General features: G+C 45.4%; 2 protein-coding genes across 7 annotated transcripts in view; one reads left to right on the top strand and one right to left on the bottom strand.

Annotated features, from left to right (window-relative positions):
* Window positions 1–2,157: 2,157 nt before the first annotated feature.
* traf2a (Tnf receptor-associated factor 2a) lies at window positions 2,158–15,563 on the bottom strand. 3 transcript variants are annotated; one of them, XM_068310640.1, is made up of 10 exons: window positions 15,162–15,563; window positions 13,386–13,464; window positions 11,558–11,656; window positions 11,179–11,340; window positions 7,117–7,191; window positions 6,939–7,013; window positions 5,368–5,835; window positions 5,044–5,221; window positions 3,351–3,499; window positions 2,158–3,007 (listed from the first exon to the last, which is right to left on the bottom strand). In XM_068310640.1, the coding sequence occupies exons 1-10, from the start codon at window positions 15,347–15,349 to the stop codon at window positions 2,789–2,791; spliced, it is 1,692 nt and encodes a 563-aa protein (XP_068166741.1). In that variant the 5' UTR covers window positions 15,350–15,563; the 3' UTR covers window positions 2,158–2,788. The 3 variants fall into 3 exon arrangements, with proteins under 3 accessions (XP_068166741.1, XP_068166742.1, XP_068166743.1); XM_068310642.1 differs by lacking the exon at window positions 2,158–3,007 and having other exon boundaries at window positions 3,368–3,949; XM_068310641.1 differs by lacking the exons at window positions 6,939–7,013; window positions 7,117–7,191.
* A 1,328-nt stretch (window positions 15,564–16,891) lies between these two features.
* Window positions 16,892–25,413, top strand: part of rabl6b (RAB, member RAS oncogene family-like 6b) — a 13,052-nt gene continuing 4,530 nt past the window's right edge. For 2 of the 4 annotated variants that reach the window (XM_068311423.1, XM_068311421.1), the window contains exons 1-11: window positions 16,892–17,104; window positions 19,496–19,867; window positions 19,975–20,109; window positions 20,411–20,458; window positions 20,596–20,625; window positions 20,841–20,893; window positions 22,380–22,468; window positions 23,054–23,194; window positions 23,746–23,851; window positions 23,930–24,033; window positions 24,169–24,551. In XM_068311423.1, coding sequence (XP_068167524.1) covers window positions 19,738–19,867; window positions 19,975–20,109; window positions 20,411–20,458; window positions 20,596–20,625; window positions 20,841–20,893; window positions 22,380–22,468; window positions 23,054–23,194; window positions 23,746–23,851; window positions 23,930–24,033; window positions 24,169–24,551 — 1,219 coding nt within the window. In that variant the 5' untranslated portion in view covers window positions 16,892–17,104; window positions 19,496–19,737. The remainder of the gene's footprint in view (window positions 17,105–19,495; window positions 19,868–19,974; window positions 20,110–20,410; window positions 20,459–20,595; window positions 20,626–20,840; window positions 20,894–22,379; window positions 22,469–23,053; window positions 23,195–23,745; window positions 23,852–23,929; window positions 24,034–24,168; window positions 24,552–25,413) is intronic. The other 2 variants (XM_068311424.1, XM_068311422.1) reach the window with 1 other exon arrangement.

The raw sequence follows: 25,413 nt of genomic DNA, 5'->3' as shown, positions 1-25,413 counted from the left end.
ATCATCACCAACAACTAGAGATGACATCATCACCAACAGCTAGAGATGACATCATCACCAACAGTTAGAGATGACATCATCACCAACAGTTAGAGATGACATCATCACCAACACCTAGAGATGACATCATCACCAACAGTTAGAGATGACCCGTCTCTCTGCCCCCCCCTACTGTTTGTGTGATGTGTTACTAAGTGAATGCCTACAGGCCCCCAGTGTGTTGTGTTCAGGGGCCTGTATTCAAAACTGTGTGTATGCAGGACTAACAACAGACTGTAACCACATGCACGAAGAGGGAAGAGTGTACAGATAATTTCCCCACGTGTGGACGAATAAAGTAGATTTAATCTTTAATCTTTAATCACTTACAGCTAGAGATGACATCATCACCAACAGCTAGAGATGACATCATCACCAACAACTAGAGACGACATCATCACCAACAGCTAGTGATGACATCATCACCAATAGCTAGAGATGACATCATCACCAACAACTAGAGCTGACATCATCACCAGCAGCTAGTGATGACATCATCACCAACAACTACAGATGACATCATCACCAACAGCTAGCGATGACATCATCACCAATAGCTAGAGATGACATCATCACCAACAACTAGAGCTGACATCATCACCAACAACTACAGATGACATCATCACCAACAGCTAGCGATGACATCATCACGGTGAACCTCACTATCAACAGAAGTGTTTTCCTGTCATCCACACATGGAGGAAGCAGCGTCCAGCAGCTCAGGAGGTGGGACTGGGGGGCAGCAGACATGTGGGGTATGTAGAGGGTAGGAGGGTAGGGTACCCCAGGAGCACCCCCCTGCCTTCAGCCCTGATGCAGTGTGTGTACACAATAAATACACACATTTAGGCTCAGAATAATAGAAGTGTCTTTAAGAGGTGAGTAAATGTCAGAATTATTCAAATGAATTGTTCTTTAATGAACACAAAGGCATCGGGGACACGACACTTTCTATTTAAAGTATGAGAATTAGAAAAAATAATTACATTTTATATTTCAAAGAGTCAAGAAATGTAAAAATGAGCAGTGTTGAGTTCAGTCAGGGGGGGTTGACTGTGTGGGGTAAAGGTGTTAACAGGTGCTCTGTTTACCTGTAGATGCTGGCCGTGTTTGTCCTGAGAAACCGATAAAACCAGTCGTTAGAGACATAAAAGAGGAAAAACCTACAAAGAAGTTGAGAAACCTGTCGGCTGTTCAGCTAACATGATGTCAAGCGTCCATCAGAAGACTGGCAGTCGTCGTGTTGCTGGAGAGGAGACGTTCTTTAAATGTGTGTTTCAACAATACTACCCCCCCAAACTCACCAGTGAAGCAGCAAAGCCACGGTTCCAGACAAACAACATCCAACTAATGGAGGGACCATCACAATCCCTGGACCTCAACCCCAGAGGAAACTTGTGGGCTGACATAAAACATGTTCATGAGGCAAAACTAAGTCCTACAGAAGACTTGTGGAGCTTAGAACAATTGTCCTGGACTTCAACACCTGCTGACCGCTGCAGGCAGTCGGTGGACTCCCTGAACCAGACGTGAAGGAGTTAACAAACTGGTTATGAGACTAAACATTAGTTCATGATAACGAGAATCTTAGTTTGTACATGTTTGAGTTTCCAAAGACAGAAGTCACTGCTGTTTTTTTAACATGACATTTCTTGACTTTCTGTGAATATTTTACCTTTTCCCATTTTCTTGCTTTAAATAATATGTTCAGTGTCCCACAATGCATTTGTGTTCATTAAAGTACAATTTATTTGATGATCTTTGACACATACTCACCTTTTTAAAGAAACTTCTGTTATTTTGAGTGTAACTACCAACATGACACAGAACCATCAGCTGGGTGTGTGTGAGGCGTTCAAATCATCTGGAGATACGTGTTTGATGATCATAATGAACATCAGTGACTGATAAATATAAAGCAGTAAATATCAGTAAATATACTGCAGTAATGAGCATTGGGATATTAATACTGTATATGTACAGTATTCATGAATACTTTATTCCGTCAGAAGTCATGTGACCTGATCCTCCTCCATAATCTTTAAAAGAAAAGAGTCTAAAACAGGAAGAAGTCAAATTATGTCTGTTTAACGGGGGGGGGGGGGGGGGGGGGCTGGATGGACAGACGTCTGCTCGGGGTTCCTCGGGGCTCCAGCAGACGTTTGAGGCTCTCCTGTCCCTTTCGAGGCGCCTCTCAGCCTGGAGACTCAACGCACCCCCGTGAAGGAATGTGTGTGTGTGTGTGTGTGTGTGTGTGTGTGTGTGTGTGTCACCACATCACCAGTGTGTGTGGAGTGTGTCATGGGAGCGTCTCTCAGGGGGCGTGGCCTCACAGCTGACACCCGAGCTGAGCTGGGGTCAGGGGTCACAGGTCACCTGCTGGTCCAGGTCCAATCACATGTCCAGTAGCAGCAGTGGGTCTCGTGGAAATGTTCATGTGATCCAGGTGAACCCGGATTAAACCGCTTCAGAATGAGTTTCAGCACCACGCAGGATTAACCCTTCAATGTCAGGAGCCTCAGACTCCGGTCCTGAGTCTGAGGAGGTCTGCTCCAGGAGGTCTGCTCCAGGAGGTCTGCTCCAGGAGGTCTGCTCCAGGAGGTCTGCTCCAGGAGGTCTGCTCCAGGAGGTCTGCTCCAGGAGGTCTGCTCAGCCCCCCAATAGAGGTCTACCCGTCTGAACGGACCCGAGACGACTGGACCAGCTTTACTCATCCAATCAGAACGCAAGGCCGGAGCTGGTGGCCCGCCTACAGCCCGGTGAGGTCCACGATGGCCTTGATGAAGATGGTGTCGTCGCGGATGTAGGAGTTCTTGCTGTCCAGCTTGGCCAGCGGGCAGAAGAGAGGACAGCCGCTGGCGATGTTCATGTCGCTGACGGGACGCTGGAACGACGAGGACGAGACGTCCGGACGGAAGGCGTCGATGATGTGTTCACGACTGCTCTGGTCCAGCAGCATCAGGGTGACCTGAACACACACACACACACACACACACACACACACACACACACACACACACACACACACACACACACAGGTTGATGAGTCCAGTAAGGTGTGGGTCACCTTGAAAACACGTGCCAAACTCTTGGCCCGGGGGGCCAAATGTGGCCCTCCACATCATTTAATGTGGCCCACGAGAGCATTAAAGGTCAGAGTGTCTAAAAATAAATAGGTCAAAAGTGTGCTTTGGCCAAAGACTACATTTCCCACAATGCAGTAGTTCAGCCCAAGGTAATAAAAGGGGAACAAAAAGCGACACATGACATTCTCACACACCATGAATCGGCCAATCAGCTCCCGGCATTACCTTCTGATTGAAGGGCCACTTGAGAAGGGCGTCGCTGTGTCCCCTCATCACCACGAAGAACAGGGACAGGTGTGTGCCCCGCCCCGTCCCGTCCCCGTTCAGGTAGATCCTCAGACACATCTTGTAGCCGTACTTACTGGTGTAGAAGGCTGGGAAACCAGTACGAAAAACCAGTAAGGTCACCAGAGGTCACTCACAGCAGACAGGAGGCTCCAACATCACCTCCTGTTTGGATGTGTTTAGTGTCTGAGGCTGAATCTCCCCTTGTGGGGGGGTGAACTAACATCTAGAGCTGAACTCAGAACACCTCCACCTGCTCACGATGACATTCACTGGTGAGAAACCAGCAGCCAATCAGAATCAAGTTCAACAGAAAGACAAAGATCTGGAGGAAAAAATTTACAACATGACACAACACACACACACACACACACACACACACACACACACACACACACACACACACACACACACACACACACACACACCTGTGTTCCTGTCTGCCTGAAGACTTCCTGTCTGCCTGAAGACTTCCTGTCTGCCTGAAGACTTCCTGTCTGCCTGAAGACTTCCTGTCTGCCTGAAGACTTCCTGTTCACCTGAAGAGGAAGGCCTTGAGTCTTCACTGCTGGTGTCTGAGCTGATTTCTGCTGACAGCTTCATCTTCTGCTGACAATAATTTCACACTGCTGCTATTTGTGCAAAATCCACTGTGAGAATGCACTATTGTCACGTGTTTCATAGCATTCCTAATAACTAATAACATTAATTATTAATAACATTAATAACATTCTGAATAACTAATGGAATATGTTCAACCACATTTTCTAATGGGGGGCTGTGATTTAAGGAAACAGTAGAGAAGTGTTCTGGTTGTGAGTTCATTTATTTTGAGATGTTTAAGTATTTTATTTGTTATTATTTTATTTATTTACATTTTATTTATTTTTATATTATTTATTTATCTATTTATTTTTTGTCATTTTAATAACTTTATATTATTTATTTATTTTCATATTATTTATTTATTTTTATACTTTTTATAGATTCTTTATCTATTTTTATTTTTTTATTTTTTTATTATTATTTTATTTATTTATTTATTCCGATTGTATTATTTATATTATTTATTTATTTTCATTTTATTTTATTTTTATATTATTTATTTTAATTTATTTTTATATTATTTATTTATTTACTTTCATTTTATTTATTTTTTATATTATTTATTTGTTTCTTTTTATTTCATTTATTTTACATTATTTAGTTATTTTCATTCAGTTATTTTTATATTATTTATTTGTTTTTATTTTATTTTATTTGTTTTTATTTTTTCATTTTATTTATTTTTATATTATTAATTTATTTTTATATTATTTATTTATTTTTATGTTATTAATTTATTTTTATGTTATTTATTTATTTTTATATTATTAATTTATTTTTATATTATTAATTTATTTGTTTATTTTATTTACACTAGGGCTGCCTGGATGAAAACTGCTCTATGAATAAAGTTTATTGATGGGTTGGTTAAACTCCAGTCTTAGTATTTGTGACGACAGACTCCCATCATGCTGAGCAGCCGTCTGGATCGGCTCTCTCTTCATGGAAACTACGCTAACACCCAGGCTAACACTGACACCTGGACAGGTAGAATTCAAAGCGGTACGGTGTAACGCCCTCTGGTTACCAGGGGAGAACATGGCGGGGGCGCGGCCCGCCACGGCGTCCTGCCTCTTCCTGGTGAAGTCGGAGATCTTCCAGATGAAGACGCCGTCGTACGTGGCTGCAGACATCTCCCTCAGCTTCCCGTCCATCTCCACGATGGACAGGTCCCTCAGGCTCACCGTCCGCTCCAGCTGGCGCACCTGCAGCACACACACACACACACACACACACACACACACACACACACACACACACACACACACACACACACACACACACACACACACACACGGGGGCTTCAGGGGGGGCTCCACAGCTCCTGACAGGTGGACCAGGCTCTGCCCACCTTGTTGTTGAGGATCTCGATCTTGTCCTGGTCCAGGCGGTGCTGCCGGTTGTAGGCCTCCATGGCGCTGGAGGAGCGCTCCATCTCCCGGTTCAGGACACAGACCAGGTTCTCCAGCGTGCCCCCCTTCAGCTCCAGCTCCTGGAGGCGCCGGCTCAGCTCTGACACCCGGGTCTTCTCGCTCTGGATCTGCAGCTCCAGGGCAGCCCCCCCGGCACTGGGCAGTGGGGTGATGGGGGCGCACGCCCCCTGAGCTGGGGCCACGCCGCCCCCGCTGACCTGACACATCTTCAGCTCCAGGTCCCTCAGGGACTGGTGCAGCTCCTGCAGCCGGAGGCTGGCCCCCTCCAGGCTGGGGGGCTGCAGGCTCTCCAGGCTCACCTTGATGCCCATGATGAAGTGCAGGAGGAGGTTCAGGTGTTCGTAGGAGCACTGACGCTCGTGGTCCTGGATCTTCTCCTTCTCCACCTGGTGGAGAGAAGAGGAGAACATCAGAGATGAACCACAGGAAGTAACCTGATGAGGAGACCTCAGGACAGGAAGCGTCAGATCAGCAAAGAAATAGAGGAATAACACACACACACACGCACACGCACGCGCACGCACACGCGCACGCACACACACACACACACACACACACACACACACACACACACACACACACACACACACACACACCATGCTTCAGTCAGAAGCTCTGCTTCATTCATTCTGTCTGTCTCTCTCCTCCCTCTGGTTACAGATCAGGTGTGATCGCCATGGCAACGGCCGGTGAAGGCTAGAATCAGCTGATGTCACACCTGCTGCACCTGGATAGGCCAGTTCACACCTGTCACAAACACACTCTAGCATCACAAGGAAGCTGATTGGCTGACTGTCCTCAGCAGCGACAGAACTAGAAGGAGTCCGTCCCCTCATACCAAGGGGCCCCCCAACGCCTGCTGGTCCTGGACTGGACCACCAGCCCTGAGACCACCAGCCCTGAGACCACCAGCCTGTTCAGTCACATGATCACACCACAGACCGCCATTGGTCGGCCTCTCAGGCAGGAGACGACGCCAACATCTCCATCCACTCACAAGACAAGAGACGACCCACCAGTGGGACCCCTGACCACACCCACCCTGACCACACCCACCTCTGACCACACCTACATCTGACCACACCCACCTCTGACCACACCCACCTCTGACCACACCTACCTCTGACTATTCGGTACATTAACGTGGTGTGTAGGACCCTGAACACACACTTCATGATGTCATAATAGAGTAACGTGAGTACTTCACAATAATACAGTGTAAATACACAAACCCTAATCCACACACACACCTTCACACACACACACACACCTTCACACACACATTAATGTACAGGGATGTGGTAACAAATGTGTAATAACTATTGAATAATGTAACACTGTGTGAACTGAAGAACCTTCAGACTGATCCATCAACACGATCGGTTCTTCTCACTCTTTTATCCAATCAGGTCGTTCCATGATCCAATAGTTATCACCGCAGCCATTTTTACACATTTTTATGCAAATGATGACAAAAATATCTACTTACAGACGTATCGCAGCCAACAACATGAAATCTGCATGGAGCTTTAAATTTACTGCAGAACTTAATATGGTCCACATACTGCAAAACAAAGCATGACAGAAGCCAATGGGCTGTAGAACATGTAGCTGGAGGTCCATGATGAATCAGGAACACGTGAAGAAGCGTCCGTCTCTACATCTACCTTTTCTCTGGGGATCTTTTTCTTTGCACATCCTTCACAGATCATGGGGTACTTCGGACAGATTTCATCATGAGCCTGAGAACAGAGGACAGTTGGTTCAGTGGAGGACACGTCTCCTGTAATCCACTGCAGATCATTCTCACCGTGTCTGAAAGATTTCTGTCACCAGAGGTCAGAATGTCAGTGTTACCACACGTGTAACGTGATTTTAAACTTCTTCATTAAATTAAACTGGTGATTCCCCACCAGAAGGACGGTCCTGACATCAAACCAGACCGTCTGTCAACACAATAACGGCTGTGGACTACATGGTCCAGAATGCATTGCACCACACTGGACCAATGAACACTGACGGGGGCGTCACAAACCTGTGATCATGCTTCACACAGCAAACAGTAAACAATAATATGGTCACTAAACGGTGAAAGAAAACGTGTCAGAAAACGTGAAACAAATATATCATGGGTTCTACTAAACCATCAGTTCACCAGACAGGAAACAGGAAACAGCGTGGAGAGACTTCCTGTTCAGTCTACAGCTGAACAGTGACGACTTCAGCTGAATACCAGCAGAGCAGACATTTCCCACAATCCCTTTCTTTCCCCATCTGGGTCACCATTTATCACCATGACTCCGAAAAAGATTCAAAAGTAGGAGAAAAACCAAAAGACAATGAGTTTGTTACTGAAGAAACAGACAGATACTACTACAGATAGAGTAGTATCTGTGCAGGTATTACTACAGGTATTACTACAGGTATTACTACAGGTATTACTACAGGCATTACTACAGGTATTACTACAGGTATTACTACAGGTATTACTACAGGCATTACTACAGGTATTACTACAGGTATTACTACAAGTATTACTACAAGTATTACTACAAGTATTACTACAGGTATTACTACAGGTATTACTACAGGTATTACTACAGGTATTACTACAGGTATTACTACAGGCATTACTACAGGTATTACTACAGGTATTACTACAAGTATTACTACAAGTATTACTACAAGTATTACTACAGGTATTACTACAGGTATTACTACAGGTATTACTACAGGTATTACTACAGATATTACTACAGGTATTACTACAGGTATTACTACAAGTATTACTACAGGTATTACTACAAGTATTACTACAGATATTACTACAGGTATTACTACAGGTATTACTACAGGTATTACTACAGGTATTACTACAGGTATTACTACAAGTATTACTACAAGTATTACTACAAGTATTACTACAGGTATTACTACAGGTATTACTACAGGTATTACTACAGGTATTACTACAGGTATTACTACAGGTATTACTACAGGTATTACTACAAGTATTACTACAAGTATTACTACAGGTATTACTACAGGTATTACTACAGGTATTACTACAGGTATTACTACAGGTATTACTACAGATATTACTACAGGTATTACTACAGGTATTACTACAAGTATTACTACAGGTATTACTACAAGTATTACTACAGATATTACTACAGGTATTACTACAGGTATTACTACAGGTATTACTACAGGTATTACTACAGGTATTACTACAGATATTACTACAGGTATTACTACAGGTATTACTACAAGTATTACTACAGGTATTACTACAAGTATTACTACAGATATTACTACAGGTATTACTACAGGTATTACTACAAGTATTACTACAGGTATTACTACAGGTATTACTACAAGTATTACTACAGGTATTACTACAGGTATTACTACAAGTATTACTACAGGCATTACTACAGGTATTACTACAGGTATTACTACAGATACTACTACAGGTATTACTACAGGTATTACTACAGGTATTACTACAGGTATTACTGCAGGTATTACTACAGATACTACTACAGGTATTACTACAGGTATTACTACAGGTATTACTGCAGGTATTACTACAGATACTACTACAGGTATTACTACAGGTATTACTACAGGTATTACTACAAGTGTTGCTACAGGTATTACTACAGGTATTACTACAGATATTACTACAGGTATTACTACAGGTATTACTACAGGTGTTACTACAGGTGTTACTACAGGTGTTACTACAGGTATTACTACAGGTATTACTATAGATACTACTACAGATATTACTACAGATACTACTACAGGTATTACTACAGGTATTACTACAGGTATTACTACAAGTGTTGCTACAGGTATTACTACAGGTATTACTACAGATATTACTACAGGTATTACTACAGGTATTACTACAGGTGTTACTACAGGTGTTACTACAGGTGTTACTACAGGTATTACTACAGGTATTACTATAGATACTACTACAGATATTACTACAGATACTACTACAGGTATTACTACAGATATTACTACAGGTATTACTACAGATATTACTACAGATATTACTACAGATATTACTACAGCTATTACTATAGATATTACTATAGATATTACTACAGGTATTACTACAGGTATTACATAGATATTACTACAGATATTACTATCGTGGTTCACCTGCAGATGACCAACATGAACGGTTTCAGTGTGTTTAGGATCTTCAACCTGATATTACTACAGATATTACTACAGATATTACAACAGATAATACTACATTCATTCATTTTCTGCTGCTGTATCCGCCATAGCGGGTCACAGGAAGCTGGAGCCTATCCTAGCTGGCATAGGGCGTGAGGCGGGGGACACTCCAGGCACGATGCCAGTGCACCGCGGGGCCACACACAAAGACAGACGACCACACACACACACACACACACACACACACACACACACACACACACACACACACACACACACACACACACACACACACACACTCACCCCTACGACAATTTGGGACCGGCAGATGTTACTAAAGGTGTGTGAAGGTTCTGTCAGCTTGGTTCAGTGTCCACAGGAGAAAATATGAATTAAAGGAAAAGAAAACTATTGAGTGAAAAACAAAAGTAAAATAAAAAACTGTATTATATCTTTATTTCTAAAACTGTTTTTTAAGACTATCAGGCTTTAAATTTTGATAAAATAATATATACCGTATTGGCCCGAATATAAGACGACCCTGATTATAAGACGACCCCCTCTTTTTCAAGACTCAAGTTTGAAAAAAGACTTTCTGAACACCCAATTAAATTTTTATACAGAAAATACATGTAATTACATTACATCTGAAACACATGATTATAACAATATATTCAAGAGAAAAAGCATGTTATTTTGCCTCATTCAAATCATGAAAAAACTGTCTATCACATCTTAATATCCGAACATTTAAATATGTAAACTAAAGTACAATCACATGGTAAATGAATGGCTTCTGGTTTTCGAGATGTAAATAAACCAATCTACTGTGATAAAACAACAAAACTGCAACACCTGCATTAACCATCAGTGAGGTCTGACGGTAACTGTCGTCTTGAAACAAATCTGAATGAGGAAAACCTTTGTAATAAAATAATGGAAACTGGTTTAAACCTGAGAGCGGCTGAGATCTGTCATGTCAGAACTCCAGATTGTCGCTACGTTTCTCCATTTCCTGGTATCTCTTCTCGTTTTCTTCTCTTTTCTTTCTTACCGCTGCTTTTTACTGTTCTTCTTCGTGACAGGGGTTCGCTTTGGCCTGGGGAGATTAGTTCAGCATTTGCTTTAAAGATATCTGGCGCCATCTAGCGTTGTGAATGAGTATAATGTCTAGACCCCGAATGTAAGACGACCCCCACTTTTTCAGTCTTATTTCAATGCAAAAAACACCGTCGTATGTTCGGGCCACTTCGGTATATATTTTTCTTTTTACGAAAACAGTTATGATGTTATTAATAAAATCATTAAAATTAAGATTATTTAGTTTTTATGTAGTACTTCTGGCAAAACTCAATCCCTGCGTACGGCTTCTTCCGTATATTCTGTTGGGATGCACAATTCTTTTTGGAGCGTATCCCAGGATGCACTACAGGTAAATGGACCCTGGTGATCACAGCAGGTCCAGACACCCAGAGGAACGTAGAACCCGGTCAGAACATTGTGTGGAGGAACCCAGAGGAGCTGACCTTGATGTTCTTCAGCAGGAAGGCTTCTTTGCAGTATTTACAGTTGAGTCTCCTCTCTGGACACTCCCTCTCGTTGTGGCGCTCCTGTTCATTGGCTCTCATCAGCTCTTTACAGGACGGGCAGAGGATGATCATGAAGTCACAGCTGCCCTCGTGGTCCACCTGCAGATGACCAACATGAACGGTTTCAGTGTGTTTAGGATCTTCAACCTGCTTCGTTCAGGTGGGACTGAACTGACCACCAGAGGTTCAGGTCTAGATGAGACCTCCAGGCTACGCAGGAGTATGAAACATGTCACAGTCAGTTCTGAACCATCCAACCCTAACATGAAGTAGAATGTGGACAGACGCTCCGTCATTAACGCTTTCAGGACTTCACCTCGAACTCTTTGATGGTTCCCGTCCATGAACACCCCTCATTGGGACAGACGGCGGCCAGAGCCTCCACCTCCCGTCGAGCAGCGTTGTCAGGGAACGCCTGCAGAGAGACGCAGACGGGTCAGTTCCAGTCCGGGAGGAAGTCATGTGACAGGAAGAAGCCCTCTGGCTGCAGCGTGATAGCCTCACTAACCACAATTTAAAGAACCGCAGCTTTAAAAGGAAATAACAACGAGCTCCAACAACGTCAGCTGGATAATGATGGACGAATGGACCGGGGTTGTTCTTACAGCTGAGTCACACATTGTTACAAACCAATGAACCATCAGATTAAAATGTGACAGATTTATGACAGATTTTAGTAGAGATTTCTTTTTCATTTTCACTTAATCGTTCTTTATGTTTTGTTTGGCTGTAAATTTAATTCAGCTCTCCAGGAGCAACACCAGCGCACCGCGGAGCCATAAGAAGGGCAAACACACTCCTACGGGCAATTTGGACCGGCCAATCAACCTGAAGTTCATGTTTTTGGAGGGGGGAGGAATCCCCAGACAAGGGGAGAACATGCAACCTCCACACAGAGCAGGACTCAAACCCACAACCTCCTTGCTGTGAGGCGACAGCGCCACCCACTGAACCACCCTAAGACGAACACAATAACTAACATTCAAACGGTAACCATGGTGATTAAATGTTCAGATTAAAGCTGTTGAACGAGTTATTCCAGAGAATCATCATTAGCAGCGTCCACCTTCAGCAAATATTAATCTGATCATGAGACGGCAGATTATTAATCTGAATCTGACGGTTCTTTCCTGACTGTTGGTCACATGACCACGGAGAAGATTCCTGGTTTGCTCCAGAACTGAACGAGGAACACGTATGTCTCTGGAGACACCTGACAGACCCCATGAGTCATGTGACCTGTCACAGGTGGGGGGTTCAGTCCCCTCACACCACTGGAGGAGACTGAGATGAATGTCACCTGATGCCCTGATGGCTGGAAGGAGCACCGACTGAAATACACTTCTTCTTCTTCTCCTCTGGGCTTCTCCCTTCAGGGTCTCCACAGCCAATCAGAGTCCTCCACCTGACCCTGTCTTCTCATCCTCTTCTCTCACACCAACTACCTTCATGTCCTCTTTCACAGAGCCTGTCTGAACTCCTTCCTAAAAGTCCTGCAACACTCTTCCTTTTTCAGCTTCCACCATTTCGTCTTCTGCTCTGCCTTTGCCCTCTTCATCTTCCTCACCACCAGAGTCATCCTACACACCACCATCCTATGCTGTTTGGCTACACTCTCACCTACCACTACTTTACAGTCACTGATCTCCTTCAGGTTACACCGTCTACACCAGATGTAGTCTACCTGTGTGCTCCTACCTCCACTCTTATAGGTCACTCTATGTTCCTGCCTCTTCTGGAAGAAAGTATTCACTACAGCCATTTCCATCCTTTTTGCAAAGTCAACCACCATCTGTCCTTCTGCGTTCCTCTCCTGGATACCAAACCTGCCCATCACCTCCTCATCACCTCTGTTTCCTGCACCAACATGTCCATGTATACATGTATATAAGAGTAAGACTGAAATGTACTTATTTACACGTATATACATGTTTATACATGTTTATACACTTATATACACTTATATTAATGTATATACACATACATACACATATATACAGTTATTTACACTTATATACGCACGTCCAGTATATCGTAAATAATTGTTAAATAATTGTTATGTGGGGGCGCGGTGGTCCAGTGGGTAGCGCTGTCGCTACACAGGAGCAGCATCAGTGTGAACTGGTTCCTGTAGCTGTACTTACCCCCCCCAGCTGCAGGATGGAGGTGGGGTCCTCAAACAGGTCCTCCTTGATGCAGGCGCCGCACTTCTGTGGTCCACAGCTGGGGGAGGACACGTCACATGAGTGTGGATACAGAGCAACAGCCCCCCCCCATGTACTAGACCACAGATAGAGTTCACTGGGGGGGACATCATCATCGCATCAACACCTGAAAAAAAACACCTGAGTGACCTCACATGACCCCCAGTGTCCCATTAATGTTCATGTGTTCGAACCATCACTAACTGGTTTAGAACCAGTGGACCAGAACCGGTAGACCAGAACCAGTGGACCAGAACCAGTGGACCAGAACCGGTAGACCAGAACCAGTGGACCAGAACCAGTAGACCAGAACCAGTAGACCAGAACCAGTGGACCAGAACCGGTAGACCAGAACCAGTAGACCAGAACCAGTGGACCAGAACCGGTAGACCAGAACCAGTGGAGCAGAACCAGTGGATCAGAACCAGTGGACCAGAACCGGTAGACCAGAACCAGTACACCAGAACCAGTGGACCAGAACCAGTAGACCAGAACCAGTAGACCAGAACCAGTGGACCAGAACCGGTAGACCAGAACCAGTAGACCAGAACCAGTGGACCAGAACCGGTAGACCAGAACCAGTGGAGCAGAACCAGTGGATCAGAACCAGTGGACCAGAACCGGTAGACCAGAACCAGTACACCAGAACCAGTGGACCAGAACCAGTAGACCAGAACCAGTAGACCAGAACCAGTAGACCAGAACCAGTGGACCAGAACCGGTAGACCAGAACCAGTGGACCAGAACCAGTAGACCAGAACCAGTAGACCAGAACCAGTAGACCAGAACCGGTAGACCAGAACCAGTGGAGCAGAACCAGTGGATCAGAACCAGTGGACCAGAACCGGTAGACCAGAACCAGTACACCAGAACCAGTGGACCAGAACCAGTGGATCAGAACCAGTGGACCAGAACCGGTAGACCAGAACCAGTGGACCAGAACCAGTGGACCAGAACCAGTGGACCAGAACCAATAGACCAGAACCAATAGACCAGAACCAGTGGACCAGAACCAGTGGACCAGAACCAGTGGACCAGAACCAGTGGACCAGAACCAGTAGACCAGAACCAGACCTTCTGGTGCTTCTCTGGACCTTGACACCAAACCGGTTCTTCCTGAATGAATGAGGCTGATGAAGAGGAACACCCCCCCCCCCCCCACACACACACACACACACACACACACACACACACAGTGAAGCATTGTGGGAGCTGCTCCGCTTCCGGTGTGGGGGGGGGGTATCAGGAAACATCTCAGCCTGTCTGAGGCCTCTGTCCGGGAGGGGGGGTTCGGGATGTGTGACCACCCCCCACCCCCCGCTGAAATGGTTCGGGTCAGGTCTGCTCTCACACGGCTGATGCCCGGTTCCGGTCCACGGGGCTCCACCGGGACCCCCCCCCGGTCCCGTTAACTTGGCGACGGTCCGGGTTCCGTTCACACTGCAGATCCCGGTACCGGACAGACCGAACCGGGAGTCAGCAGCCCGGTTTACCGACCGATCAAAGGGAGGTTCGCGGACCGGAGGAGGACTCCCGTTACCGTCTATGAACGGTGGTAACGGGAGGGGGGCCGGTAACGGGAGGGGGGCCGGTAACGGGAGGAGGGCCGGTAACGGGAGGGGGGCCGGTAACGGTAACGGGAGGGGGGCCGGTAACGGGAGGGGGGCCGGTAACGGGAGGGGGGCCGGTAACGCGCTGCGCCATGACGCGACTCACCTCACGATCCGGTTCAGACAGAACCAACAGAACCGGTGCCCGCACCGGGCCTGGACGGGCCGCCGGAGGACCTTCAGGCAGGACCGACACAGGTGTTTGTCCTGCGGGCCCCCGGCCAGCACCCCCCGGGGGAAACCCGGTCTGCTGCCTTCCAGGGAAGATGGAGGAGACGGATCCTGAGCAGCCATGATGCCCTGAACGGACCGGGGGCTCAGCGGGGGGGGGGGGGGTTCAAAGGGGAAAACACAGACACATGTAGTCCACCAGACCCCCCCGATCAGCCATCACCCCCCTGCCGGGTGTCCGGGTGTTCATTCCTCTGGAGATCAGCTCAGATCCTCTGTTCACACTCACCACACGGAATCATGGTGACGGGGAGGCTTCAGGTGTAGGACGGCATGTCCGCCGCCAGGGGGGGCTGTCCACCACAACCACATCCACTAAACCAGGGGGGGCCGTTAACTGGAACTGAATCCACTGGAACCACATCCACCTGTCATCAAAGGGCAGATGTCACTAATAAATGTAACTAAATGTAAAGTAACTCAGTGTAATGTAACTAAATGTAACTACTCCTTAATGTAACTAATAAATGTAACTAAATGTAACTCAGTGTAATGTAACTAAATGTAACTACTCCTTAATGTAACTAATAAATGTAACTAAATGTAACTCAGTGTAATGTAACTAAATGTAACTACTCCTTAATGTAACTAATAAATGTAACTAAATGTAACTCAGTGTAATGTAACTAAATGTAACTACTCCTTAATGTAACTAATAAATGTAACTAAATGTAACTCAGTGTAATGTAACTAAATGTAACTACTCCTTAATGTAACTAATAAATGTAACTAAATGTAACTCAGTGTAATGTAACTAAATGTAACTACTCCTTAATGTAACTAATAAATGTAACTAAATGTAACTCAGTGTAATGTAACTAAATGTAACTACTCCTTAATGTAACTAATAAATGTAACTAAATGTAACTCAGTGTAATGTAACTAAATGTAACTACTCCTTAATGTTAAATAACTGAATTTCTGACTGATTCTAGTTCCAAACATTACAGTTAGACAGAAAAAACATGTTTGTTTGTTTCTCTGTTCTAACATAAATCCTTTTCATTTGTCAGGTTATTAAACCCACAGAACTCCATCAATCAAGGATCAAACTATCAATCAATAAAGAAAAATAAAGACATTAACTTTGTTTTATATTTTGTCAAAGTTAAAATGGGCTTAATTTGCATTGTGGGAAATGTATTTTTTGGTCAAAGCACGCTTTTTTTTTTAACCTGTTTATTTTTAGACACTAACCTTTTTTTCTCTGGCGGGCCACATTAAATGATGTGGAGGACCACATTTGCACCTGATGCAACGCATTATTATTACAGAGGGCCATATGTTACATTTAAATATCAGTCAAAAGGTACATTTTATTAAGTTTTAAATTTTAGCAAAAGCAAAATGTGATTTTTTTGATCGTCTCTATTTTTCAACTTGTGATATTATATAAAGCCATGTGTACATTCGTGCTTTTACACAACCTAATTGTTCCTCATTCCCGTATGACAGCGGTAACATTCCGTTAACAGCAGTCAGTCCATGTTCGTTGTGTTAATGAGTCTGATACCTTTATTTCCACGTCTCTTCCGGTTGCAGTGTAATGGGACTTTTATTTTGAAACTCTGTCCGGAAGCGGCTCCTCGCAGCGGTGATTGACGCGGCTTGACGTAGCTGCTCGCTAGCAGAGGAATGTCGCTGCTCCGCCGCCGCTGGGGTGTCGGCCTGCCGGACTAACGGAGGAGGGGATGCCGCGGACACACACACTCACACACACACTCTCTCACACACACACGTTCAGCCGCAGTGTGTGTTTCTGGAGCCTTTCCCACTCGTAGTGCCGTGTTCTGACCGCACCGGAGCTCCGCTAGCATGGTAAGCTAACAGCCGGCTAGCGGCGGAGGCTAACGGAGGCTAACGGAGGGCTGCGTCCCCGTTTGTTTCACAGGAGCGTCCGGTGTGGCTCCGGGGGGGGGGGGGGGTTGTAGCAGGGGGGAGTGGAGCGTTATATCCAGCTGTTGTTACAGTATTTCTGATTCTGGCCTTGAATTTTATTCCGTCCTTGAAGACGAACTCAGACTGAAGCTCCAATGATAGTGATTCATGTACTGATTCATGTATTCATGTACTGATTCATGTATTCATGTACTGATTCATGTACTGATTCATGTATTCATGTACTGATTCATGTACTGATTCATGTACTGATTCATGTATTCATGTACTGATTCATGTACTGATTCATGTATTCATGTACTGATTCATGTACTGATTCATGTACTGATTCATGTATTCATGTACTGATTCATGTACTGATTCATGTATTCATGTACTGATTCATGTACTGATTCATGTACTGATTCATGTATTCATGTACTGATTCATGTACTGATTCATGTACTGATTCATGTATTCATGTACTGATTCATGTACTGATTCATGTATTCATGTACTGATTCATGTACTGATTCATGTACTGATTCATGTATTCATGTACTGATTCATGTACTGATTCATGTATTCATGTACTGATTCATGTACTGATTCATGTACTGATTCATGTATTCATGTACTGATTCATGTACTGAATCATGTATTCATTCATGTATTCATGTACTGATTCATGTACTGATTCATGTACTGATTCATGTACTGATTCATGTATTCATGTACTCGTTCATGTATTCATTCATGTATTCATTCATGTATTCATTCATGTATTCATTCATGTATTCATGTCTTGATTCATGTATTCATTCATGTACTGATTCATGTACTGATTCATGTACTGAATCATGTACTAATTCATGTACTGATTCATGTACTGAATCATGTACTGATTCATGTACTGAATCATGTACTAATTCATGTACTGATTCATGTACTGAATCATGTACTGAATCATGTACTGATTCATGTATTCATTCATGTATTGATTCATTTATTCATTCATTTATTCATTCATGTACTGATTCATGTATTGATTCTTGTATTTAAATGGGAAAATACGACGAGCTTTACTTCACTGCTGGATATAATATTTGACAGAAATCCCCCTAAAGCTAAATCTTCGTGTAAAATAGTGATCAAACGTGTCACTGAGTTGCTGGAGACGAGGACAGACAGTTTGCTGCTGTGTGAATGTTTAATGGAACCTGACCCGCTGGTTCTCCTCCACAGGAATATGAAAGAGTTTGTTTAAAGGAAAGTTGTGCTGGAAACAGCTGTGGGCTTGTGGGTATTAGTGACACGTCACATGCTGAGCAGTCATGTGAGCATTTCACTGGCTGTGTGTGTGTGTGTGTATGTGTGTGTGTGTGTGTGTGTGTGTGTGTCTATGTCTATGTGTGTGTGTTGATTTTTAAGCCTCTAATGTCAGCAACAACAGAATATTGTTCTTGGCGTACCTGAGAAGGGGGTGGGGTTTGAGGTCTTCGTAGGTTTGTCTTGTCTTTGTTTTTCTGGCCCTGTGATGATCTGGCGTCTCATCCGGGGTGAACCCCACCTTTTGCTTGTAGCCAGCTGGTATAGGCTCCTGTGACCCACGAGGTCGATGTGTGGCTGTCGACCAGATGATGAAAGGTTGTTTTGGGGTCACACATGTCAGAGGTGCAGCATCACAACCGTGTGAGTTTCATTCTGTTTCAGTTTCAGTGCCTAACAGGCCTGACCTAAAATAATGTGTTCATTTATCCAACTGCACCATTAAAGCAATAAAACTCAACACTGACAGCCAAAGGTCCTGTTGTGTTGATGTTCGAGCGACTTTAACGTTGTTCCAGTGGGCTGGTGTGACCCCGGCTGGAGGTCGTGTGTTTGTTCACTAGCCTAAAAGTGATCCTTGTGGTGAACGATGGAGAGAAAACTAGCGAGCAGCGGAGAGTGATTCCCTGGTTGACCAGTGGAAATGGACTGGTGTGGTGGATGAGGTGATGCTGGTTGAGGTTCGTTGGTTTGTGTGCGTCTGATTGGCTGCTGCCCGTCTGACTCACCTGTCGGTTGGTGATGGTGTTTGAGCACCTCTGTTTGATCCACAGCTGAAGGTCTGGGTTCACCTGATGAGGTCTGCAGGTCGGTTTACTGACTCCTCTTCCTCATCCATCTGAGGAAGAGGAGTCGTCCAGTCAAGAGGACGTCTGGCTGCAGATTTCTGTTGTTGTGTTGATGTAATGAAGGTGTCATCACAGGTGTGTGCTGCTGTTCACTGTCAGACACTTTAACACCAATGCTTGTTAATTCTCTTGTCCTGCCTCTGTCCCTCCCCAGACGCTGCTGGGAGTTTCCTTCACTGGGACCGGGAGGACTGTCAGGATTTCCAGTGAGGTCTCAGAGAACTCCCACTAAACCTGTGTGTTGTCTTCATCTGAAGTCATCTGGCCTTGGAGTTGCTTCTGGGTGTTAATTCCCTGACGACACACACTTTTCCCTGAGTTGTGTGCATGATTTTTGGTGGAACTCCACTTCCCTTCCGAGTGTAGAAGCTCCTGAAGCATTTGAACCCAGTGGAGATGTTTTCAGCACTGAAGAAGCTGGTGGGCTCTGAGCCCGGGCCCCTCAGGGACAAGAACATCCCTGCTGGCCTGCAGTCCATGAACCAGAGTCTACAGAGACGCTTCGCCAAAGGGGTCCAGTACAACAGTAAGTACTGCAGTCGTCAGCTGGACCGGCCTTCATGGTAAACCTTCTCTTCCAGCATTCCGAACCTATTCTACCAAGTTTCACGTGTGTGTTCTCTGTCTTCCAAGTGAAAATAGTGATCAGAGGGGACAGGAACACTGGGAAGAGTACGCTATGGCATCGACTGCAGGGCAAGAAGTTTGTGGAGGAGTACCTCCCCACTCAGGAGATCCAGGCCACCAGTATCCATTGGAACTACAAAAGTAAGCCCACACCGACTCCCTACAGAACCACCTAAACTGCTCTAAGTCACCTTCAAGAGTTATCTGTCTGTCTGTGGATGGAAATGTGACCGCAGCTGTTTCTGCCTTGATTCATTTCAGTGGCTCCGTATCAAGGTAAAGACCAGAGACTGTAGACTCACAGCGACCCGTAGAGCCCGTGTCCTGTAGCTAGTCGTAGAAACGCTCCCAACACTCCGTCCTCTCGTGTTTTTAGTGCCGTTGATCAGATCCAGACTCAACCTGTCGATCAGAATCAGGTTCTTGTGTCTGTTCCCCACAGCTACTGACGATGTGGTGAAGGTGGAGGTGTGGGACGTCGTGGACAAAGGTGAGTGTGGATGTAGAGCAGACTGACCTCAGCTACACACCCCTACACACTCACCTCATTAAACACACACTAACTCTCACGCTCCTGTCCTCGCTGATGATGTTCTCTTTTCTGCACCTCTCTTGCACTCATCTCAGGCCAAAAATACCCTCTTCCTGAAGGTGTAGGTGAGACCACCTCTGTGTGTAGAAACTGAAGTCACCTGTGTGCTGTGGGTTTGCCCCACATGTCTAGGGTATCTAGAGGTCTGGCTGTATGTCTACTCCGTGACTTAATGACAGCAGCTGTACTGACATGAAGTGACCAATCAGATTAAAGATGGTGGTGGAAACTTGTGCTCCGTGTGTGTAACCTGTGTGTGTCTGGTTTCCTGTTCCATCAGGCAAAGGCAAGAGACGTGGAGACAACCTGAAACTGGAGAACGAGCCCCAAGAGGTGGAGTAACGTCTGCTGTCTGTTCTGTTCTTCCTCTGAGAGGAACACGTGTGTGTAACGTGTGTGTAACGTGTGTTTAACGTGCGTTTAACGTGTGTTTAACGTGTGTTTAACGTGTGTTTAACATGTGTTTTATGTGTCAAGTGTGTAACGTGTGTTAAACGTGTGTAACATGTGTTTAACGTGTGTGTAACGTGTGTTTAACGTGTGTGTAACGTGTGTTTAACATGTGTGTAATGTGTGTGTAACATGTGTTTAACGTGTGTTTAATGTGTGTGTAACGTGTGTTTAACGTGTGTTTAACGTGTGTTTAACATGTGTGTAACATGTGCGTAACGTGTGTAACGTGTGTGTAACTTGTGTTTAATGTGTGTTTAACGTGTGTGTAACGTGTGTGTAACACATGTTAACATGTGTGTAACGTGTGTGTAATGTGTGTGTAACGTGTGTGTAACGTGTGTTTAACGTGTGTTTAACGTGTGTTTAACGTGTGTTTAACGTGTGTGTAACGTGTGTTTAACATTGTGTTTAAAGTGTGTAATGTCTGTGTAACATGTGTGGAATGTGTGTTTAACGTGTTTGTGTGTGTAGCGTGTGTTTAACCCGTATTTGTGTGTTTAACATGTTTTTAATGAGTGTGTAACGTGTATTTAACATGTGTGTAACGTGTGGGTAACGTGTTTTTAACGTGTGTAGCGTGTGATTAACACATGTTTAACATGTAACGTGTGTGTAACGTGTTATTGACATGTGTTTAACGTGTGTGGAACGTGTGTGGAATGTGTTTTTAACATGTGTTTAATGTGTAACGTGTGTTTAACATGTGCTTACTCGTGTTTAACGTGTGTGTAACGTGTGTTTAACATGTGTGTTTAACGTGTTTGTGTGTGTAGCGTGTGTTTAACCCGTATTTGTGTGTGTGTTTGTGTGTGTGTTTAACACGTGTTTAACGTGTAATGTGTGTGTAACGTGTGATTAACACGTGTTTAACGTGTAACGTGTGTTTAACTTGTGTGTAACTTGTGTTTAACACGTGTTTAACGTGTAATGTGTGTGTAACGTGTGATTAACATGTGTTTAACGTGTGTTTATCATGTATTTGTGTGTTTAGCGTGTGCTTCACGTGTGTGTGTTTAATGTGTGTGTTTTACATGTGTGTAACACTTGTGTAACAAGTGTTTAACTAGTATGTAATGTGTGTGTAACGCGTGTTTAATGCATGTGTAATGTATGTGTAACGTGTGTGTAATGGGTTACATGTTTAAGGTGTGTCTAACTGGTGTTTAGCGCATTGTAACGCGTGTGTAATGCATGTTTAATGCGTGTTTAACGTGTGTGTAACATGTGTTTAATTGTGAAACGGGTGTATAACATGTTTTTAATGCATTTAACATGTGTTTGACCTATGTGTAACGCGTGTGTGTGTGTGTGTGTGTGTGTGTGTGTGTGTGTGTGTGTGTGTGTGTGTGTGTGTGTGTGTGTGCAGTCAGATGAGGTGGCCCTGGACGCTGAGTTCCTGGACGTGTACAAGAACTGTAACGGGGTCATCATGATGTTCGACATCACCAAGCAGTGGTGAGCTGCGTGTGTCTGTGGGCCGACCCGTGTGTCAGTGGAGTCTGAACATACAATATGTATGAACAGATTAGATTCCATCAGGTTAAGTTCCCCCGGTGGAAACACAAACCTTCACGTGCTCCTAGCGTGAGGACAGAATGTAGACATGAGAACGGTGAGTCGTGTTGGTGAACATCACACTGCTTTGCCATCTGGTTCATGTGTAATATTCATGCTAATCTTTAGCGTGTAGATCATCCAGAAACATGCAGACAAACATGATTCATCATTCACTTTGTGAACATGGAGGCATTAAATATTTGTTATGGATTTAGTGTTAAAAACCAATCAATCAATCAATCAACCTCTATCTGCAGTGTTTAATCACATCAGCAGACATTTCAAAGCGCTTTAATAGAGAAGCCCAACAGATAACGTGATGACGTGTAGTTCACATGTCTATATTATATATATTATATATTATATATAATGAATGTGTACGTGACCAGGGTTGTGTCCACATCTGCAGCTCCTACATGTTGACACAGACGTGGTTTTCTTCTCCATCTCCTGGTGAACGTTGTGTTGTGGGGTCATTTTCAGGACTTTTAACTACATCCTGAGGGAGCTGCCCAAGGTGCCCCCCCACGTGCCCGTGTGTGTGCTGGGGAACCACCGGGACATGGGGGAACACCGCGTCATCCTCCCCGACGACATCAGAGACCTGATCGCTGGACTCAACAGGTACAAACCAGTGTGTTCATCTGGGGACGGACTGGGGCCCAGACACGGGTCAGGGGTCACCAGGGGTCACATCTGTCAGTCATGACTCCTGTAGCTCATCAGACTAAACTGAACACGTGACGTCTGGTTAAGATTCAAGATGTGAGGAAGGAGTTAAAGAGTTTGAAAGTAGCCCACATCATCCTGTAGGTGAGATGTTGTGGTCTTCATGGAGCCTCCAGATCTACTGACTGTGTCAAACGTGTCCAGTGAGACCTTCTGCTGGGTCAAACGTGTCCAGTGAGACCTTCTGCTGGGTCAAACGTGTCCAGTGAGACCTTCTGCTGTGTCAAACGTGTCCAGTGAGACCTTCTGCTGTGTCAAACGTGTCCAGTGAGACCTTCTGCTGGGTCAAACGTGTCCAGTGAGACCTTCTGCTGGGTCAAACGTGTCCAGTGAGACCTTCTGCTGTGTCAAACGTGTCCAGTGAGACCTTCTGCTGTGTCAAACGTGTCCAGTGAGACCTTCTGCTGTGTCAAACGTGTCCAGTGAGACCTTCTGCTGTGTTTCAGGCCGATGGGCTCGTCTTACATTCACTACGCGGAGTCCTCCATGAAGAACGGCTTCGGTTTGAAATACCTGCACAGGTTCTTCAACATCCCCTTCCTGCAGCTCCAGGTGATTCTATTCTGTTAGATTATTACTGGGCATTCTTGTGGTGCTGCTTTCTAACGGGGGGGGGGTGTTCCTGTGCAGAGAGAGACGCTGCTGAGGCAGCTGGAGACCAACCAGCTGGACATGGACGCCACCCTGGAGGAGCTGTGTGTCCAGCAGGAGACCGAGGACCAGAACTATGAGATGTACGTCTGAGTTCCTCCTGTCAACCCACTGAGTGTCTCTGAATCCAGTGGGGGGAGTCTGACCCCCCCTCAGGGTCTGACCCCCCCTCAGACGTCTCAGATGAACCCCCCTGAACACCTTTGTGATGTTTGCAGCTTCCTGGAGAACCTGGAGTCTCGCAGCAAAGCGTTTGGTTCTCCTGGTCCGGCCAACGGACAGAGCCCCTCCTCCGGCTCCCAGTCCCCCATCCCCCCCCCCAGCGGGGCATCCACAGGCAGCTCCAGCCCCAGCACCCCCCAGCCCCCCATCCCCACCCAGGTGCTCCCACAGTCACCGTCTGTGTGTGCAGCGTCCCCCCCGCCTCCCTCAGCTGCAGCGAGCTCCACTGCCTCCCCCAGCATGGAGGGCAAACCCCCCGCCCAGTCGCCAGATCACCTCCAGTCAGCGCCTCCTGGGGCCCCCCCCTCACAAAAACGGAGCTTCATCTCCCGCTGGTTCGGTTCATCACCCGCTGCTGAGGGGACGGCGTCTGTAGCAGGTCACACACACACACACAGACACACACACACACACACACACACACACACACACACACACAGACACACACAGACACAGACACACACACACACACACACACACACACACACAGACACACACACACAGACACACACACAGACACACACAGACACAGACACACACACACACAGACACAGACACACACACACACACACACACACACACACACAGACACACACACACACACACACAGACACACACACACACACACACACACACAGACACACACACACACACACAGACACACACAGACACAGACACACACACACACACACACACACACAGACACATACACACACACACAGACACACACAGACACAGACACACACACACACACACACACACACAGACACACACACACACACACACACAGACACACACACACAGACACACACACAGACACATACACACACACACAGACACACACAGACACAGACACACACACACACACACACACACAACCTTTATCCATCAATAGATGAACAACACCTGTCAGCGAGGGGACGGCCCTGATCAGGTTTATGTAAATATAGAGACCTACAATCAGTTCATTCACCGTAGGACAAATACTGATCATCAATCAAGGGTGAACAATCAATCAATAATAATCATTACAGTAATGAATCAGTGGTGGGGGGCCTCTGATCTGGGGGTAACGGAGACAATGACACCTGAAGTGTGTTCAGACGTCCGGTCGACTCGTTCGGTTTTCTTTAGTCTCTGCAGAAAATCCCCTTCAGAGACAGGAGGAGGGGATGGAAGCAGGGATCAAGATTCTGTTGGGGTCTCAGGATAATCTGCCCTGACTCTAATCCAGAACACTG

This window comes from Antennarius striatus, chromosome 3 (assembly GCF_040054535.1).
Source record: "Antennarius striatus isolate MH-2024 chromosome 3, ASM4005453v1, whole genome shotgun sequence".
Lineage (NCBI taxonomy): Eukaryota > Metazoa > Chordata > Actinopteri > Lophiiformes > Antennariidae > Antennarius > Antennarius striatus.
Note: the sequence above shows the minus strand (reverse complement) of the source record. Positions and strands in the feature narration are given on the sequence as shown.

Bases quoted from the DNA above. Each gene is read 5' to 3' on its own strand.
- traf2a (XM_068310640.1), bottom strand. From the start codon at position 15,349: ATGGCTGCTCAGGATCCGTCTCCTCCATCTTCCCTGGAAGGCAGCAGA. The intron at 11,657-13,385 runs GTAAGTACAGCT...GTCTCTCTGCAG, and splicing joins CCATCCTGCAGCTGGGGGGG to GCGTTCCCTGACAACGCTGC. The intron at 7,014-7,116 runs GTAGATGTAGAG...TTTGTTTTGCAG, and splicing joins AAAAGATCCCCAGAGAAAAG to TATGTGGACCATATTAAGTT.